Source organism: Gordionus sp. m RMFG-2023, chromosome 4 (genome assembly GCF_954871325.1).
Source record: "Gordionus sp. m RMFG-2023 chromosome 4, tfGorSpeb1-WG-v2, whole genome shotgun sequence".
Classification (NCBI taxonomy): domain Eukaryota; kingdom Metazoa; phylum Nematomorpha; class Gordioida; order Chordodea; family Parachordodidae; genus Gordionus; species Gordionus sp. m RMFG-2023.
Genome location: NC_088778.1, coordinates 11,140,886 through 11,159,356, shown reverse-complemented (window position 1 = coordinate 11,159,356; position 18,471 = coordinate 11,140,886). Strand labels below are relative to the sequence as shown.

At 26.4% G+C, this 18,471-nt stretch overlaps 2 protein-coding genes across 2 annotated transcripts; one reads left to right on the top strand and one right to left on the bottom strand.

Moving 5' to 3' along the window:
• Nucleotides 1-309: 309 nt before the first annotated feature.
• On the bottom strand, nucleotides 310-7,388 carry LOC135928309 (uncharacterized). The gene is made up of 3 exons (XM_065464751.1): nucleotides 7,149-7,388; nucleotides 1,175-1,381; nucleotides 310-1,121 (listed from the first exon to the last, which is right to left on the bottom strand). Exons 1-3 carry the CDS (start codon nucleotides 7,333-7,335, stop codon nucleotides 433-435), a joined length of 1,083 nt encoding a protein of 360 aa, XP_065320823.1. The 5' UTR covers nucleotides 7,336-7,388; the 3' UTR covers nucleotides 310-432.
• Nucleotides 7,389-14,968: 7,580 nt separating this feature from the next.
• Nucleotides 14,969-16,788, top strand: LOC135928618 (uncharacterized). Its single transcript, XM_065465074.1, has 6 exons — nucleotides 14,969-15,039; nucleotides 15,737-15,873; nucleotides 15,916-16,045; nucleotides 16,088-16,375; nucleotides 16,420-16,543; nucleotides 16,756-16,788. The coding sequence occupies exons 1-6, from the start codon at nucleotides 14,969-14,971 to the stop codon at nucleotides 16,786-16,788; spliced, it is 783 nt and encodes a 260-aa protein (XP_065321146.1).
• The last annotated feature ends 1,683 nt before the right edge of the window (nucleotides 16,789-18,471 follow it).

Sequence of the window (18,471 nt, the reverse complement as noted above, 5' to 3'; positions counted from 1 at the left end):
ACTCTATTAATGAAATGATATTCACTCACATGTCCTTTCCAAACCAACAAATTTTTTTTATAAAATTTGGCCAAGAAAAATCAAGACCGATACCAGCTAGCATAAAATTGCAGATCCGGTCCGGACATCTCTTGCTAATATTATTTAATTGCTACAACTTGAATGATATTCTACCTTTTAATTAAATTTGAATATAGCTTTCTAACTATTTTTCATCCATTTATATATTTGAATTCGTTTAGTTTTTATAAAATTCATTATTAATATTTTCTACATTATGAATAAATTTTATAGAATTTGAATGTTGCAATTACACGTATTATCTTTTTAATATTTATACAATAACAAATAATTATTAAAATTTTGCATATTGTCACTAATCATTATATATATTTTTGAAAAATTTAATAAAACTTTAATTAAATATGCAATTTAGACTAAAAATGCACTGCTACTAGTCATACCGTAAACACTCTGAATCAAAAAATTGGGATCTAAATTAACACCAACCCCCGGCTCTAACTTGTTAGAATGGTACATTCTGTAAATAATTGCTACATTTTTTAATCCCATATTTTGCATCACGATATAGAGTTGTGATTTGATTTTATCCTCCGGAACAATTATATCGACATTAATAATACAGGAGAATATAGATAGCAATCTTAACCATATCTGTAATGCGATCATTTCATTTTCAGCGTATAAAGGAGCTATGGTCCATCCTATATATTTTTTATATATTAAACCATAACCTAAAATATCTATTGTGTTTGATTCTAAGTGCGATAATATATTCCCTACAGTGATCGGTGGGGTTATATTATTATTAAATCTAAACGCTAGCATACCTATAATATCTTGTTTATCGAGTTCGTTTGAATTATTTTGGGCAATATTTTCATCCTTCTCGAATAAAGATCTTAGAAATATGTCTCTATTAATACCATGAATGCGCTCGTCATAGGAAATTATTTGTTGTAACAATTGTTCATTAATTTGATGTGGAAGAAATGGAATATAGTGGATAATATTATCTTTCTTCTTTTGTTTCTCATTATTAATTAAGTTTAAGGTTTTTTTAAGTGCTGCGATATTCACTTCACCTATCAATATCTGAGCTTTAAAATAACTAGAATTTAATTAATAATCAATCATAAAATTAATTACAAACCTTTGAAAGTTGGGTAACTCATTCCTGACTTTATATTAGTCTCGATTCTGCTTTCGATGGAATTGATGCCGAACAATCTATTTTGAACATGTTTGAATCTTTCGTTGCATAAAAGTTTAGCTACCCCTCTTCTCCTATATTCTTTCTTAACCATGAGACTTCCTCCAAATGCTAAATCATCGTTTAAATTGAGGCCAAGGCAGATGCCTTAATTTATTAAATGAGATATTATAGATTAGTTTAATCAAAGCCTTGCAAGTCAAGGCCAGATCCTTTTAGAAGTCGGGTTCGAGTATTACGTTAAAAAATTTGAAGCTGGCTTAAAATATAATATAATCATATTTTCAATTCTATTTTTAAATATAGTGATAATTTAAATTTTTCTGGAATTAGGATAAAAGAATTAGTTTAACTAAAATTTAGGGCCTAAAAATTAACAAAAATATTGGGTCAGTCATAAAAAGTTTTGGTCGCCCTAAGCTCGAAAATTTTTAAGACTTTAGTTTTGTTAAGGTTAATATTTCAGTTTCAATTATTATTTAATATATAATACTATATGATCATGAATAAGGTAGCAAAATAATATTATAAGGGGCACTCGAAAATGTAATGGAGCAATTGTAAAAATAGGTAAAAGTAAACAATATTATTTTCTAATTTTTCAAGATATATAAAGTTACTGACCGGAAAATATAAAAATTAGATATGCAATTTCTTAAATATACTCAAGATTTTTTAAAAAAAATTATGTTGAACCCTTTCTTCTCTAAATATTTATAATAAATTGTAAAAATAAGATATAAATAGAATTAGATTCAAAATTTAGAACTGCATGTCCTTACACGTCAATTCGGCGCATAAAATTCAGCGCAGTGTCAATTTGGTGCGTATTTAATAAAGTCGTAATTTATTATAAATAAAAAAAAGAATGATTAAATAAAAGTCATTTTGAATGTTGGTCCTATTAATTATTTCTTCATATTTTTTTTTATAAAAATCTCAATTTTATTTACTAAATGTGTATATCAATAAAAAATTTTATAATATCAAAAATAAATTAACAAACCAAAATTTATACCGATTTTTTTGATGGACTAATTTACCATATTATAAGGTTTGTTGATTAGTGTTGTTAAACGGTTTAATTAAGATTTTGACCAATATTATGTAAACTTGGATATTTTGCGCATAGATCCAGAAAAGTAATCTTACATATTATTTTGGCTAACCGGCCGTTTTTAAAATTTAACAATAATGTTGATCCAGAAAAATTCAAATTAACACTGACTCATTTTTTAGATTTATTAAAAATCCTTAAAATAATTCTATTAATCATTTAAAAAAATATATGTTATGTTGAGGCCAATTTTTCCTATTATTAAATAATCAAAAACGAATTAACTCACAATTTTTTTATTTATTTATATTATGGGTATTAAAATTATAAATATAAATTAAAATTAAAATTAAAAAAACAATATATTTCTGGTACGCAACCTTCGAGAACAAGAAAGGTGTATAGGGATACAGCTGAAAATATTATATTTATTGTATCTGATTATGTAAATCGCCTGGTTACTGATTATTTAAGAAGGATTGCATATTAAACAATTTTAAATGTTATCGATTCTTTTTTAAATGTTATTTTTAAACATATTTTTAGCATGTTTTATGAATATAGTATATTATATTTTCTATAAGCATTTTATAAATATTAAGATTGTGTGTTAATCGTTTTTGATTATTTTATAATAGAAAAAATTGGCCCAAACATAATATATATTTTTAAAAAATCTATATCAGTCAGTCTTGATTTAAATCAACATTAGTGTTGTTAAACATTGGGTCTATTTTTAAAAACTGCTGTTTAGTCAAAATAATTTGTAAATTCGAGATAGAAATCCAAACCTTTCTTACATCTATAAGCAAAATCTCCAGGTGTACATAATATTAGTTAAAATCTTAATCGAGCCATTTAACAACACTAGTCAACATACCTTTTAACATGGTAAATTGGTTCACCAAAAAAATCGTATAAATATTGATTTGTTAATTTTTTTGATATTATTAAATTTTTTTATTGATATTACACAATTATCAATTAGTAAATAAAATTGAGATTTTTGCCAAAAAAAAATATGAAGAAATAATTAATAGGACCAACATTCAATGACTTTTATTTAATCATCCTTTTTTTATAATAAATTGTTACTGTAATAGATACGCGCCGAATTGACGCTGCGCTGAATTGACTCTGAGCCGAATTGTCTCAGCGCTGAAGAATTGATGTGTAACCCCTTAAAAAACAAATAATGGCTTTTTAAAATTTGAATATTCTGTATAAGGTCTTCTTAGATTCTGATTACCATATTTTTATTATGCCTAGGGGAGACCGGGGATAGTGTGTTCCCGGGGTAGGTATTTCCTTCTCAAATAATTTAAAAATTAATAAATATTAAGATTTGAAATTTAAGCCAAATATGTATTATAATAAGGTGCTTAAGTAGGTCCAAAATTGTTTCGGACAAAATTGCTCATGAAAAATTTTAAATGCAAATTTAAGTTTCAACATACCCAAAGTAACTTTTTTAAATTTTACAATTTCACGAATAACTTTTTTTATAAAAGTTGTTCAGACTTAATATAAATTCTAAATGATAAAAAAATCTCCATTTTATCATATATAAAAATATTGACAATCATTATGTTAATTTAATATTCTAAATTTAATTTTTAAATGATCCTGTGGACCTGGGGAAGGTATTAGCGGGGTGCGTCTTTTCCTTTTACATACATTCATTAAAATATTGGTTCTGATTTTGTAAAATGGTTTAAACATATATTAGAAAAACTAACAAAGAAAATAATGATAATCAAAAGGCGAGTATTCTTCAAATGCTGAAAGATAAGATACCTTTGACAGTTATAACCATGAATACGAATTTAAGTTATGGGAGGTATATTTATATATTTAAATAGTATATATTTAAGAAACTAAGCATTAAGAGGTATAATAAATTGTTCAAAAGGAATGAAGATTTTCAAGAGCTATATCTTCACAGATCAGTATTTTCTCCTATTCAAGAAGCTAAATTAACAGATTATTTAATTAAAGGATCAAGATTATTTTCAGGATTATGCCCTAAACAAGTATTTTAATCCTTTGTTATATCATATATCTCTGTAAAATTTTTTTATAATCTTTAAATTTATGCCATGGTATTTCTTTAGTAATAAACTTGAGAAAAGTTATTTAAATTATTTACATTATATGTTAATGAAACATCTTTATTATTTTAAAATACTTTAAAGTTAGAATTTAACTTATACATTAGAATGATATTTATTTAAGTGGGTATGATATATATGTAAATAAAATGATGCTGCCATTTATGTATAAAATGATGCTGCTATGTATATATATTAATTTTAAAATGATGCTGCCATGTATTAATATTAATTTTAAAATGATTTATTAATTGTAGCATTATATATATTATATCATGCATTAAATCATATCTTACCTATATATTAAAGAATTAATTATGTGTGTATGAAATATATTTAAAATAAAATGATGCTGCCATGTATATTAATTTTAAAATGATTTATTCATTGATTTAGCATTAAATTATATCATGCATTAAAACATATTTTGGTTCTTACCTATACATTAGAGGTTTAATTATGTATGATATATTTTATTATATTAATTATAAAATAAATTCAAAATAAAATTTAAGAATTAGGATTTTAATTAGATTGCCTTAATATATAAATAATTTAATGTCTTATGTTTAAATTTAGGTTAGAGTTTTAGCTTATCAAATGGCCAAGAGGTATAGTTTACAAGTACCAAAATCTTGGGAAATAACTCAATCAGCTGGTGAAGTTTGGTTTGGAGCATTTATTAAAAGAAATCCAACTATTTCTTTGAGAACACCAGAGGCTGCAAGTATAGCCACATTGGATAGAACTGTTTTTGGACCTCTAAAAAAATATTACAACCGTGCCTTGGATGCTTGGATGAGAATGCATCCAGGGAAAAGTTTTACTAAATATGATATCCCTAGAGTAGTAAAGGATGTCCTTTCAAAAGCCACCTCAGCTTCGAATATTCAAAAGGGTTTTGAATCCTCAGGTATATGGCCCCTAAATCCTTTAATTTTTAATGACGAAAATTCTAATCCTTTATATTATAATAATAATAACGATCATAAATGAGAATTTAAATTTATCTGAAATTATTTCGCAACCATCTGTCAGTGATAGTCCTGTTCCATCATCTTCTCACGTGGAAAAAGATTTTGCTCCAGAAATTATTAGTCCCCATCCAACAATATTTAAAAAAACAACACGTAATCAAATGACTTCAGCCATTTTAACCTCTTCACCTTACAGAAAAATAGCCAGATCTAGGGCTAATAATCTGGAAAAAAAATCAAACCAATAATAAAAAAAGTTTAAATATGAATGCTGGCAAAAAAGAATTTTGTTTAGTGTGCCACAAAAACTATCAAACTCACCACCATAATGAAGATTGGTTCCAATGCCGTAATTGTCATTTATGGGCACATGGATCATGTTGTGATTTTAATCCATTTTTTATATGTAATAAATGTGTTGTATGTTAATATTATATGTTTGTTATGATTTTTGTATGAAAAAAAATGAATAAAATGCTTAGAAAATGATAGTCTAAAACATGCCCCACAAAAGGATAATACGTCCCCCGTCTCTTTTTCATGACTCAAAAATTTCCATTTTTTTATTAGATATTAATTTCTACCGTAGATAATTATATAAAGAATAAAATAACACCAAAATTATTTTGATAAATTATTTCTCCTCCTTTTCACAGCCTCTCAATTTTTTATGGACAATATAACCCCGGTCTCCCCTATATTTTTTTTATAAGGTTAAAGTATAGTTACTATACTTCTAACGTTTCAACAAAACAAAATGATTAGAATAAAAATGTTCAATTAAGTAAAGGCAAATTTAACTAACTACTCATATTTATCAGAAGTTTCAAATTTAAAATTATAATATGAATGCGCAACGAGCCTACATATCAACAAATATAATTAGGTGAGTTCTGAACCTAATGAGTTACCCAAAATTAAAATCGGGCAAAAAATATGAGCACATTTTCATATAGTGTATACATTAAAGTCCAGTCTGGCAGGCGGTAATATTATTAATATAATATAGGCTCGGCTCTGCCTATGACCCTAAATATTATATTTCCTTCCGGTGCTTCCTTTTTTGCTTGATTGAATATCACAATTATAAATTGAATTAAAATTATGAGAAGTTTTAAACAAATCAGGAAGTGGGTATTTAATAGTAATTTTCTCATAATATTTTCTAATAAATAGAATAGATAAACAAAATTATAAAAGCTCTGCTGTGTATTTAAATTTAATGCATAGCATTAAAATGGAGAAGGAAAAAAAATATTTTGAGTTGGTAACATTTTTCGAAAACCCAGGCCAAACCTCTTTATTCAGAAGGTCTAACTGATGAATTGTTAGATTTGAAGATTTTATTAAAGGAGTCAATTTTAATATGAGATTAGATAGAGCGAAAATTTGAGTCCTATATATGGATGTAAAAAAACGAAAATATGATGTATTTTAAATTTAAAAAGAAATAAATTTGAGATAAAAAAACAAAACAAAAAACATGCTTAAAAATTATTATATCGAAATTTTCTTGAAACATTCAAAAATTAAATTAATTATTTAAGATGCGTGGTAAAATAAAATTTGCAAAAATAAACATGATTAGATTACATTTTTCATTAGAATTGGTATAGTGATAGATAATAATAAAAATTTTAAAAAGGAAAAAAAACGTATTTTTCGATTGTTTTTATTCTTACACCATTCCATATGTCAAATAAAAAAATAATGTATCGAATCAAATTTAAAAAAATAATCATATTCTAATATAATAAATATTAATTTACCGATTATCTCCTGACTAGGTAATTCAGCTATAAAACAACCTGAGGGGTCAACTTTGAAGCAGCTTCTGAAAAATTTAACACTGGTCCCCCAGCCTTCTATACTGAATATCCATTTGGGAATATTGCCTAGATCTATTTCTCTGAAATGTCTAACAGTTACGTTATTTATGTCAAAATTCATTATCATATAAAATAAACTATATAAATATATCTATCCATATATATATGTTAATGGAATTAAAACAAATCATAAATATTATGACATAATGTAACCTTACTATATTTTTAATAAACACAAATTTTTATAAGTCAAGGCCATTCTTTCAACTAATTATAATATCAACATTTATTTACTTTAATTTTGACAATAATAATCAAAATTTAACTGTGTAAAGTTGTGTACCAACTTTAAATACTAATCAGTTCCCTCTATCCCCATCTAGGCTCATGATGGAAACACCGATAGAAGGGACCCTATGACCCCCTATTCTTCCCTTTCCCATAAAAAAGTTATGCCAGCTTAAATACTTTAAACATCTATGCTTCATACAATATACAAATTTATTGATTTTTATAAATCAAAACATAATATCATTTTCCCTAAAAATAAGGTTTTAGTTAATATCAATTTTTTCCAAAAAGGTTTTAATTAATATCAATTTCTTCTAAAAATATAAATTTTAATTAATAGTATATTCACATTTTAAAAGAAATGTGTCATGATTTTTATTTTTCTAATTATTGACTTCATATATAACTAATATATAATGTCCCTTACTTCTCCATTGACTACTCACCACTCTCTCTTTTTTTCTACTTTCCATCTCCCTCGTCGCGTCTCTGCTATTGTTTCATTGGCCATTCTTTCCTCTTATTCCCAAATAGCCGTTCTTCCTAAAAAGATTTCAGACGTAGATCTTCCCGTAGCATTTATACTATTATTGTAATAAAACCATAAAATCCATACATCCCCCCTCCATTTCTCAACTTTTTAAACAATATTTTCCTAACCCTACGATCCTTTCAGCTTGTCCATTAGATCTCGGATGATATGATAGGGATACTACAGGCTTAATGCTTAGATTATTTTAAAATATAAAACTTTCACTCGAAAATACTGGTCCATAAGATACAAATGTTTTTAGCAGTCCATGTCTGTCCATCCATTAGACCAATTTTTAAATTGTTATTTCACTTGTCAATCGACTAACCTTCCCATTACACCCACTCTCAATACTCATTTACCATTATTATAAAGTGCAATATATTTCAGATCATATGTATACACTCTCTCCTGGATTTTATATCTAACTATGTTTTTTTATCACCTCCATTCTGGTTCACTTATTACATGTCTCACATTCCTACTTAATTTTATAATCTCATTATTCATTCCTGCCACTATACATATTCTCATCCTAATCTTTTTATCCTTACTATCTCTTTATGGTAAGCATGTAATCAGTAAAATTTACAATACATGTGAAAGTGATGATATAATTGTAACAATGTTTTTTCCTTAAAATAATTTATAACATAATTTTGGAGAAAGTCAATTAATACATTATAATGTGAAAGGGAATACATATTGTGGAAAGAATAATTAGTATACCAACACATCAAAGAAAGGGGGTGGGGAAGGGTTAATATAGCTATTTATAATAGTTTTTTTCATAATTATATCTTTAACTTAAAAAGTTATAAATTACACTATATATGGGCTAATGGGGAGGAGTCAATATAGCTATCCATAATAGTTTTTTTCGTAATTATATCGTTAACTTAAAAAGCTATAATTTACACTATATATGTGCTGATGAGGAGGGGTCGTCAATATAGCTATCTATAATAGTTTTTTTCGTAATTATATTTTTAACTTAAAAAGCTATAAATTACACTAAAAGTATATACTAAATAAATTTAATAAACATATAATATCCTAAAATGGATTAACATTATATATTACATTAAAACTTCACAATTAATAAAACGATTATACAAATCTTTGTTATTAAAATAAATCATCATGATTATTAATTTAAATACTAAAAAAATTAAAAGAGTTTTTGAATGTAAAAAAAATGTGTGATTACAATTTTTCAATAATCAGCTCTTTGTTTTAAATACCATACAATTTGCGCGCAGGAACATACGATAATTGCTTTCATATCATATCTATCATCAATTTTTCTTTTACTAAGCGTCTCTTCGTCTGTTAAAATACCATATGCTTCATCTTCAGTACCATACCAGGCGAGCGCAGGAAGTATACAAGCCAATAAGCTGGAGCTCCTTCCTCCACCATATAGAGATTAGGGAGGGTTCGAAAAGGAGAATCGAGTTCGATAGAATTGAATTAACAGGTTGGTATTGATTTTGTTTTAATAACGAATTTGCAAAATAAAAGCTAATAAAATTACCAAAGTCTGAAGATTTAAATTATCTATATTATTGAACTATATATATAGTAATTTTGTTTCTCTTATTAATAACAAGGTCAAAAATAATGTCTTAAAAAGTAAATTGAAACTTTTTTATATATAACAAAATAACGGAACAGTAAAAATTTAAAACTTTTAATAAATTGAACATATTATAATATGCAAATATAGCCTCAGAACAGTAAACATATAAACATTTATAAAGTTTTCTAAAATAAATGATTTTTACGAGATTATTTATTTTATTTTAAATTAAATTTTATAAAATATATTTTTAAATTTTACATTTTTTTATCAAACTAAAAAATCAGGCTTATATAACAATTTTCATATTAATATATAAAAAAAATCAATCTACACAATTTATATTAAAAAAAATCAATTTATATAAACATAAAAAAAACAATTTAAAGGTTAGTGTTAATCGGTCATATTAACATTCCACCCTTTAAAAAAATGATCTCCACTCAGGTTTTTCTTGCATGTGAATCTTATCGTGTAGTCAACGTTTCTTGATAGTTTTATTGTCATCATTAACTTTTGCTATTGAAGGTTTATTTAAAAGAAAAATATTTTATTATATATATATTTTTAGTCTTTATTTCATTATAAAATTATCGAATTTTTTGGGCAAAATTATATTCCTGCTAGGTCTTTGACTAACAAGAGTCTGTTCTTGTTCTCCTAAATTTGGATCATCATTTCTTCTAAAACTTACAGTAAAGGGTATTGCATTTGTTTTCACATGTGTCGTTTCATCAAGAGGTGCGCTACTCGTAGACCTTTTTTTAATTTGGTCTAAATGTCTTCTAATAATTTTGTCTCCTGTTTCAACTTCAAATGTTAAATTCCCATTTTTACGTTTTATCGTGCCTTTGTCCCACATATTACCCTTGAAGGTTTTATACCATACTTTGTCACCATTCATGATGTTTCTATTTGACGATAAATTGCTATTAAATTCGTTCACTTTATCTTCTTGCAGTTTTTTTAAATCCCATGTGGTTCTTTTGGTTTTGTTGAACATCACTTCGCTTGGTATCTTGTTGGTTGTCGCGTTTGGTGTGTTGCGATAATTAAATAAAAACTTTTCTAAAGCTATATCTAAGTCTAATTTCTTATTACTTTCCATATTCCTTTTCATGCATATTTTCATTGATCTTATCATTCGCTCACACTGACCATTGGACTGTTGGTGGTGAGGCGCGGTGAAAATGTGATCAGTTCCATAATCCTTACAAAATTTTTTGAACAAGCTACTTGTAAAATTCGTACCATTATCGCTGACTATCATATCGGGTATACCAAACAAACTGATTATTTTTAATAATTCTTTAATTGTAGACTCAGTAGTTATATCTCTCATTCTTCTAATGATAGGGAATTTGCTAAATGCGTCAACACATACCAAGAAATTAACTGTGCAAAGTCGATGTGCACGCGTTTAAACACTTTTACAGCTGTTTCCCATGGATTTTGTACATTATGAGGATTGTCCGCATATTTATTACACGTATCACAGTTTCTCGATCTATTTCAGCGTTTAGACCTGGCCACCACAAGTAATTTCTCGCCAACAATTTCGTTTTCCCAGCACCAAGATGCCCTTTGTGTAATTCCTGTAATATCTCCTTTCTCATATTTTTTGGTATAATGATCCTATTCTCTTTAAAAAGACAATCTTTAATTAAGCTCAGTTCCATTTCCATATTTTTATATATTTTATTCTTTATCTCTTCATGATTCTTTATATTGTTAATTACCTCCATTAATTCGATATCAATACTAGTTTCTTGAACTATTCTTTTAAAATTTATTGGTAAATCCCAAAATTTGTCATCAATTTTTTTATCATCTATCTCTTGTATCATTTCTTCTGTATTCATGGGTAATCTTGACAAACAATCCGGTACTACATTTCGTTTCCCGGGCCTATGAATTATCGTAAGGTCATAAGCTCCCATAGCCAAACTCCATTTTAGAAGTCGCATTGATATGGATGAGTTATTCTTAAGTCCCTTAGTAAATATATAAACGAGTGGCTTGTGATCTGTGATTATTGTAAATCTCGTACCAATTAAATATTCTTGAAACTTTTTTACCGCGTATATAACAGATAAAGCTTCCCTCTCTATATTAGTGTAATTAAACTCTGATTTCAATAAAGCTCTTGACGCAAAAGCAATGGGTTCTCTTTACCATCACCTTCAATATAAAATAAGACTGCGCCTAGACCTTTCTTTGAAGCATCAGTTGCAATGCCTATTGGTAGATCCGGATTATAAAAATTTAACGTAGGCGGAGTACTTATCAGATTTTTTGGGTCGTCGAAGCTTTCTTAATGTGTATTATCCCATAACCATTTGTCTTTATTAACCAATTTGTATAAAAGATCAGCTACGTCCGCAAAATTACATAAAAATTTTCGATAATAGCTCGCCATCCCCAAAAAAGTTGTCAATTCATCTTTTGTCTTCGGTTCCGGCATGTTAGAAATAGCTTTTATATCATCGTTGGGATGTATACCATGTTGGTCTATATCATGTCCCAAAAAACGTATTTTATCTTGCAGGAATAAACTTTTGTCGAAATTGGGGGTTAATCCATACTTGATGATCTTTTCGAATACTTTTTTAATGTTCTCCAAATGTATCTCATCGTTATCACCTGTAATTAACAAGTCGTCAATGTAGAATATAACATCTTTTAAATCTCCGAAAATGTTATCCATAGTTTGTTGGAATATTGCCGACAAAGTTTTTAAACCAAACGGCAGTCTCGTAAACCTATAATAACCCTTATGTGTCGATATCGTAGGAAAATCTCCTGATTCCTTGGGTATGGGTATTTGGAGAAACGCGTTTTTAAAATCTATCTTGGTAAATTTTTTACGTTTAGATAATTAAGTGATTAAATCATTTATACGTGGTATAGGGTACTTGAAATCTTGTTAAGCAGGGTTGATAGTATTTTTGAAGTCGGCACAGAGCCTAAGTGAGCCATCGCTCTTATAAACGGGAGTGAGAGGACTAGCCCATCTAACATCTTCAACAGATTCAATAATTTTATCGTTTATCCACTTTTGAAGTTCTTTTGTTATCAAATCAACTCTAGAATATGGTATACGCCTTGGCGGTATGATTTTCGGTGTGGCATCGTGTTTAAAACGTAATTTGACATAGCTGCGTAGCATTGGTTTTTGGTTAAGTTTAAAATTGCATTGCTTGATTAATTCTTGTATAGTATTATCATAATCATCCTCGACCATATTTACAAATTTATCTAGTATATTCCCAAAAACTGTTATCCAGGGTCTTCCTAACAGTGCAATCTTATCACTCTGGACTACATAAGCCATTAAGATTTGACTTTTGTCCTCGAATTTTGCCTTGACTTTGGTAGTTCCTAATACATTTATTGTGTTTCCATCATATCCAGTTAATTTAATATCTGATTTATTTAAGATTTTTACTCCAATCTTTTTCACGATGTAGGATACTATACCTTGAGCCGGTATCAATCTGCATCAAAATAGGCATGTCGTTCAAATATACCGTGACCTTATAAGCATGGTTAGCTGTTTAATTATTATCGATATCCATATTGTTTATGTTTAAATTGTATGAATTATATACTTTTCTTTCTAGTTTGTCATTATCATCTTCTTTTATCTCTTCTATATTTACAGTGTTTACTTTATTTGTATATCGTGATTGATTATTGTCGTTGTTATGATATTTACAATTGCATACTTGATTTCTTCCTTGATTTCCAATATTATGATTATCGTTATATCTTTGAATACATCTTGAATCGTTATAATGTCTGTTATATCTGTAATTATATTCATTATTAAATCTATTATTATTATAGTCATTATTATTATAACTAGCTCTATTATCAAATCTCGAAGAATTATTGTACGATCCTGGATAGTTTGCTCTGACGTTGTTGTAATAATTCGCGTTATAATTCTGATATCTAGGGTTGTAATTATTTCCTTGATATCTGGGGTTATAACTATTTCCTTGAAAAATATTTCTTTGAAAGTCATGGCCTCTTGTCCATCGTTGTCTTTTATCGTAATTAGATTGTGTTTTCTAATATAAATTATTGTTACGAGATTATTTATTTTATTTTAAATTATGATTTAATTTTATAAAATAAATTTTAAAATTTTACATTTTTTTATCAAACTAAAAAATCAGGCTTATATAACAATTTTCATATTAATATATAAAAAAAATCAATCTACACAATTTATATAAAAAAAAATCAATTTATATAAACATAAAAAAAACAATTTAAAGGTTAGTGTTAAGCGGTCATATCAACATTCTACCCTTTAAAAAAATGATCTCCACTCAGGTTTTTCTTGCATTTGAATCTTATCGTGTAGTCAACGTTTCTTGATAGTTTTATTGTCATCATTAACTTTTGCTATTGAAAGTTTATTTAAAAGAAAAATATTTTATTATATATATATATATTTAGTCTTTATTTCATTATAAAATTATCGAATTTTTTGGGCGAAATTATATTCCTGCTTGGTCTTTGACTAACAAGACTCTGTTCTTGTTCTCCTAAATTTGGATCATCATTTCTTCTAAAACTTACAGTAAAGGGTATTGCATTTGTTTTCACATGTGTCGTTTCATCAAGAGGTGCGCTACTCGTAGACCTTTTTTTTAATTTGGTCTAAATGTCTTCTAATAATTTTGTCTCCTGTTTCAACTTCAAATGTTAAATTCCCATTTTTACGTTTTATCGTGCCTTTGTCCCACTTACCCTTGAAGGTTTTATACCATACTTTGTCACCATTCATGATGTCTCTATTTGACGATAAATTGCGATTTAATTCGTTCACTTTATCTTCTTTAAAGTTTTCTAAAATAAATGATTGTTACGAGATTATTTATTTTATTTTAAATTAACAATTTTTATATAAACATAAAAAAAACAATTTAAAGGTTAGTGTTAATCGGTCATATCAACAATTTAAATATAATTTATCACAACATTTCCCTTATGTCTTCACACCTTAACCTGCTATCTTGTATAACCTTTGTATTTTTTTTTATAAATAGGCTATTCGTTATTTTTATCTCTTTCGCGTCTTCGCTATTTTCTTCTAAAGCCATCTGAATAATTACATCTGGTTGGTTATTCTCTCTATCTTTCTTATATTACACCTCTATATCCAACCCTACTCTCATGGTTATCCACTTTTATAGCCTCATTATGCTCTATTTTAAATAACCCAACTAATGTTTTATGATCCGTTTCTATTGTAAATTTTCTAACCATCACATATTTTCTACACTTTACTTCTTTAGCTATTATTGAATAGTCAACCCCTGCCTTTTTTAATAAAGATAGATGACTGGCCTCTCACAGTCATTCACTATAGATGCATTGACCACTAATCTTATCTCCAAATGTCTATCAAAGTATCTTAAAATTGATTTCTCTTTTATTAACTTTTTACTCTTTTAAAACTATTCTCCTACTCTCCTGTTCCTCTCCCCACTCACATTTTACATTTATTTACCAAATTAAACAACGGGGCTGCTACTTAGTCTATAAAACGATGAGAATAAATTTTTATCCCTGTATTTTCCTGGTGTCCAGGGGTCATCTCTATGTTCTCAACTTAATGATTCTACCTAACTTTCCTTTATTTTATATCTCAAATTAAATCATCAACCATATAGAAAAATACACCTATAAAATCCTGAAATACTCTTTGTTCTCTAAAACACTGGGGCCAAAATAATTAAATCAAAAGGTAACGCTAAGTGGTCAAATTTATAACGCCTTGTTTGAACGCATATTGGCAAATAAGTTTCGAAAAGTTAAATTTGGAATTTAAAATATTTCTTTTTTATACTTATAAAAAAATGGCTTTTGAGTGTCGAGAATACTTAATGATTGATGTTAAATATATGAAAAATAATTAGATAAGTGGGTAACTAACGGTATCTCGGGGAAATTTTTCATCTTTTTTTATAAATTTATTTTTTATTTATTTTTAATTTATTTTTATTTATTGTTGTTATTTTTAATTATAGCTTTTTTAAAAGACCATAATTATAATATTATAATGGAATATCTTATTTTTACCGATATCATAAATTGTTATACAAGAACCATAGCTTTTTTAAAAGACCACGAACTTCTAGATAATCACACGTGTTGTAATAATAAAATGATAATGGAGAGAAATGCAGCATCTTATAGAGTAAGATGCAAAATATGTACAAGCAGCAATTCTATATGGAAAGGTTTAACAATATATTATTTTTTAAATTTATTTTATTAATTAGGCTCTATATTTGAAAATGTTAATATCCCTGTTAACAAATTTATACATCTAATATATCTTTTTGTGTCCTTGACGTCAATATCCGACAGCCTTCCTTTAATAGAGTTAGCACAATGTACCATTGGAAAATGGTATATATTTATTTGTAAAATTTGTCAATAAGTATTTTTTAGGTATGCTATATTTAGAAAGATTTACTGCCATACACAGGCAATTAATTTTGACAAAATAGGGGGCCCTGGGCATGTGATTGAAATAGATGAATCCCATATTTTTAAAAGGAAAAATAACACAGGGAGGATTCTAAAATCTAATGCCATTTGGGTTGTAGGAGGAATTTCAAGAAATGATGGGAATTTTTTTATTTCTCATACAGAAAAAAGAGATAAAGATACCCTTCTAGGTATAATCAGCAAACATGTCCATACTGATTCAACTATAATGACGGACAAATGGAAGGGGTAATTTAAATATTGATAAATGTTAAAATTTAATATTTGTTAAGTTATAACAATCTAAATGATAATGGCTATGACCATTACTCAGTGAATCACAGTCAAAATTTTGTAGACCCTAATGATATATCAACCCATACTCAACGCATTGAGCGTTTATGGAGGGATCTTAAGGTAAGCATACCCAGAAATGGAAAAAAATCTTCAACTCATTTGTATATATGTCAATACAGTTATTTTCGCAAAATTAAAAATATGTCCAATTTAAATAAATTAATTAAATTTTTAAATGATATAAATATGTATAAAACTATTTTTGTTTTTCCTTAAAATTATATATATCTATATTATCATTGTTTATTGAAATAAATTGGTTAATTATCTAGAATTTGATTGAAAATTTCAAGAAAAAATCTTAATTCTCTAGTATATTATGATTATATTTTTATCTTAAATATTTAGTATTTGATTCAAAATTTTAAATTAAATTAAAAATTTTTAGAATGAATCTTAAATAATTGAAAATTTCAAGAAAAAATCTTAATTCTCTAGTATATTATGATTATATAGTTTTAGAAAATTAAAATTATAAGAAAAAAATCTTAAATATCTAGTATTTGAAAAATTTTAAATGAATCTTAAATAATTGAAAATTTTAAGAATATATCTTAAATAGAATCTTAAATAATTGAAAATTTCAAGAAAAAATCTTAATTCTCTAGTATATTATGAATATCTAGTTATAAAAAAATAAATAAAAATAAAAAAAATTAATAAAAAAAAATAATAAAAAAAATATTTAAAAAAAAAACAATAAAAAAAATAATAATATCGAAAATTTCCCGGAGATACCGTTAGTTACCGATAAGTGATGTGTATTAAATTGTTGTTTTTTTGTTATTTTTTGTAAAATGTTTATTTTTATTATTATTACATATTTTGAGATTAATTTGAATAATAAAGGCTGATTTGTTTACTATATAAAATACATTACATATAATGGCGCAGTCTATAAAAAGTCTAACGGATTCAAACCTGTGTTACAAAGATTGGTACAACTTATTTCAAGAATTTAAAAACAAAAAACCAAGTTTAACATCATACAAGAAAAATCTCTGTTATTAACAACAATAGGGTGTGATACGTACAAAATACTGGATGTGCAACTGATAGTCCGGGAAACAAAGAGGTATTAGAAATACATAATATTTAATCAAGCATTTTCATCCTAAACCTAATATAATAGTAGAGAGATATAATTTTTATCAATATAATCAACAAAATGATGAAAAACTAATAGACTATATAAAATCTAAGAAAAGTAGCAACGACTTGTGATTTTGGGGAATATTTAAATACTGCATTAAGAGATAAATTTATATTCGAAATAAAAAATCCAAAAATTTTACAAAGATTACTATCCGAAGACGATATAGACCTAAATAAAGCTATTCAGATAGCTACTGCAGTAGAAACAGCAATAAAAAATTACAAAATGATGAAACTAAAATTGATCATTTAGAAGAGGAACATAATGATAATAATATAAATAAAATTAAAAAAGTTAATAATGATAAACAAACAAAATCATATAATACTAATGATAATGTGTTCTCTCATTAGTTTGCTTTTTAGCAAGACAGTTATTCTCACTTTTTAAATTAAAATAATAATTACAGTATGATTTTTATTTATATATTTTTTCATAATCTTTTCGTGACTAATAAACACTTGGCAAATGTAAAGAATAATAATGAACAAAGGGGATAAAATCATATTACTTTATAAAGATCCATTATTAATACAAGATATAACAGTAGTTTAAGCAGCAATATTATTCTAATATCTTCCAAAATTTATATTCATCAAAAAGATTCAGGAATTATTTATTTTACATCATTATTTTAACACAGTAGTTTTAGCAGCAATATTTTTATAATAATTCAATCTCGTGCAACTACAACAATTATTCAGGAAATATTTATTTTACATCATCATTTTAACAGTAATTACAACTTACATAAATTTTCCAAAATTTTGACCTTAATAATAACTTCATTAGCAGTAGTTTTAGCAACAATATTATTCTAATATCTTCCAAA

Bases quoted from the DNA above. Each gene is read 5' to 3' on its own strand.
- LOC135928618 (XM_065465074.1), top strand. From the start codon at position 14,969: ATGACTGGCCTCTCACAGTCATTCACTATAGATGCATTGACCACTAAT. The intron at 15,874-15,915 runs GTTTAACAATAT...TTTATTAATTAG, and splicing joins CAGCAATTCTATATGGAAAG to GCTCTATATTTGAAAATGTT. The intron at 16,544-16,755 runs GTAAGCATACCC...TTAATTATCTAG, and splicing joins GTTTATGGAGGGATCTTAAG to AATTTGATTGAAAATTTCAA.
- LOC135928309 (XM_065464751.1), bottom strand. From the start codon at position 7,335: ATGATAATGAATTTTGACATAAATAACGTAACTGTTAGACATTTCAGA. The intron at 1,382-7,148 runs GTAAATTAATAT...TAATAAATTAAG, and splicing joins ACCTAGTCAGGAGATAATCG to GCATCTGCCTTGGCCTCAAT. The intron at 1,122-1,174 runs GTTTGTAATTAA...GTTATTTTAAAG, and splicing joins GAGTTACCCAACTTTCAAAG to CTCAGATATTGATAGGTGAA.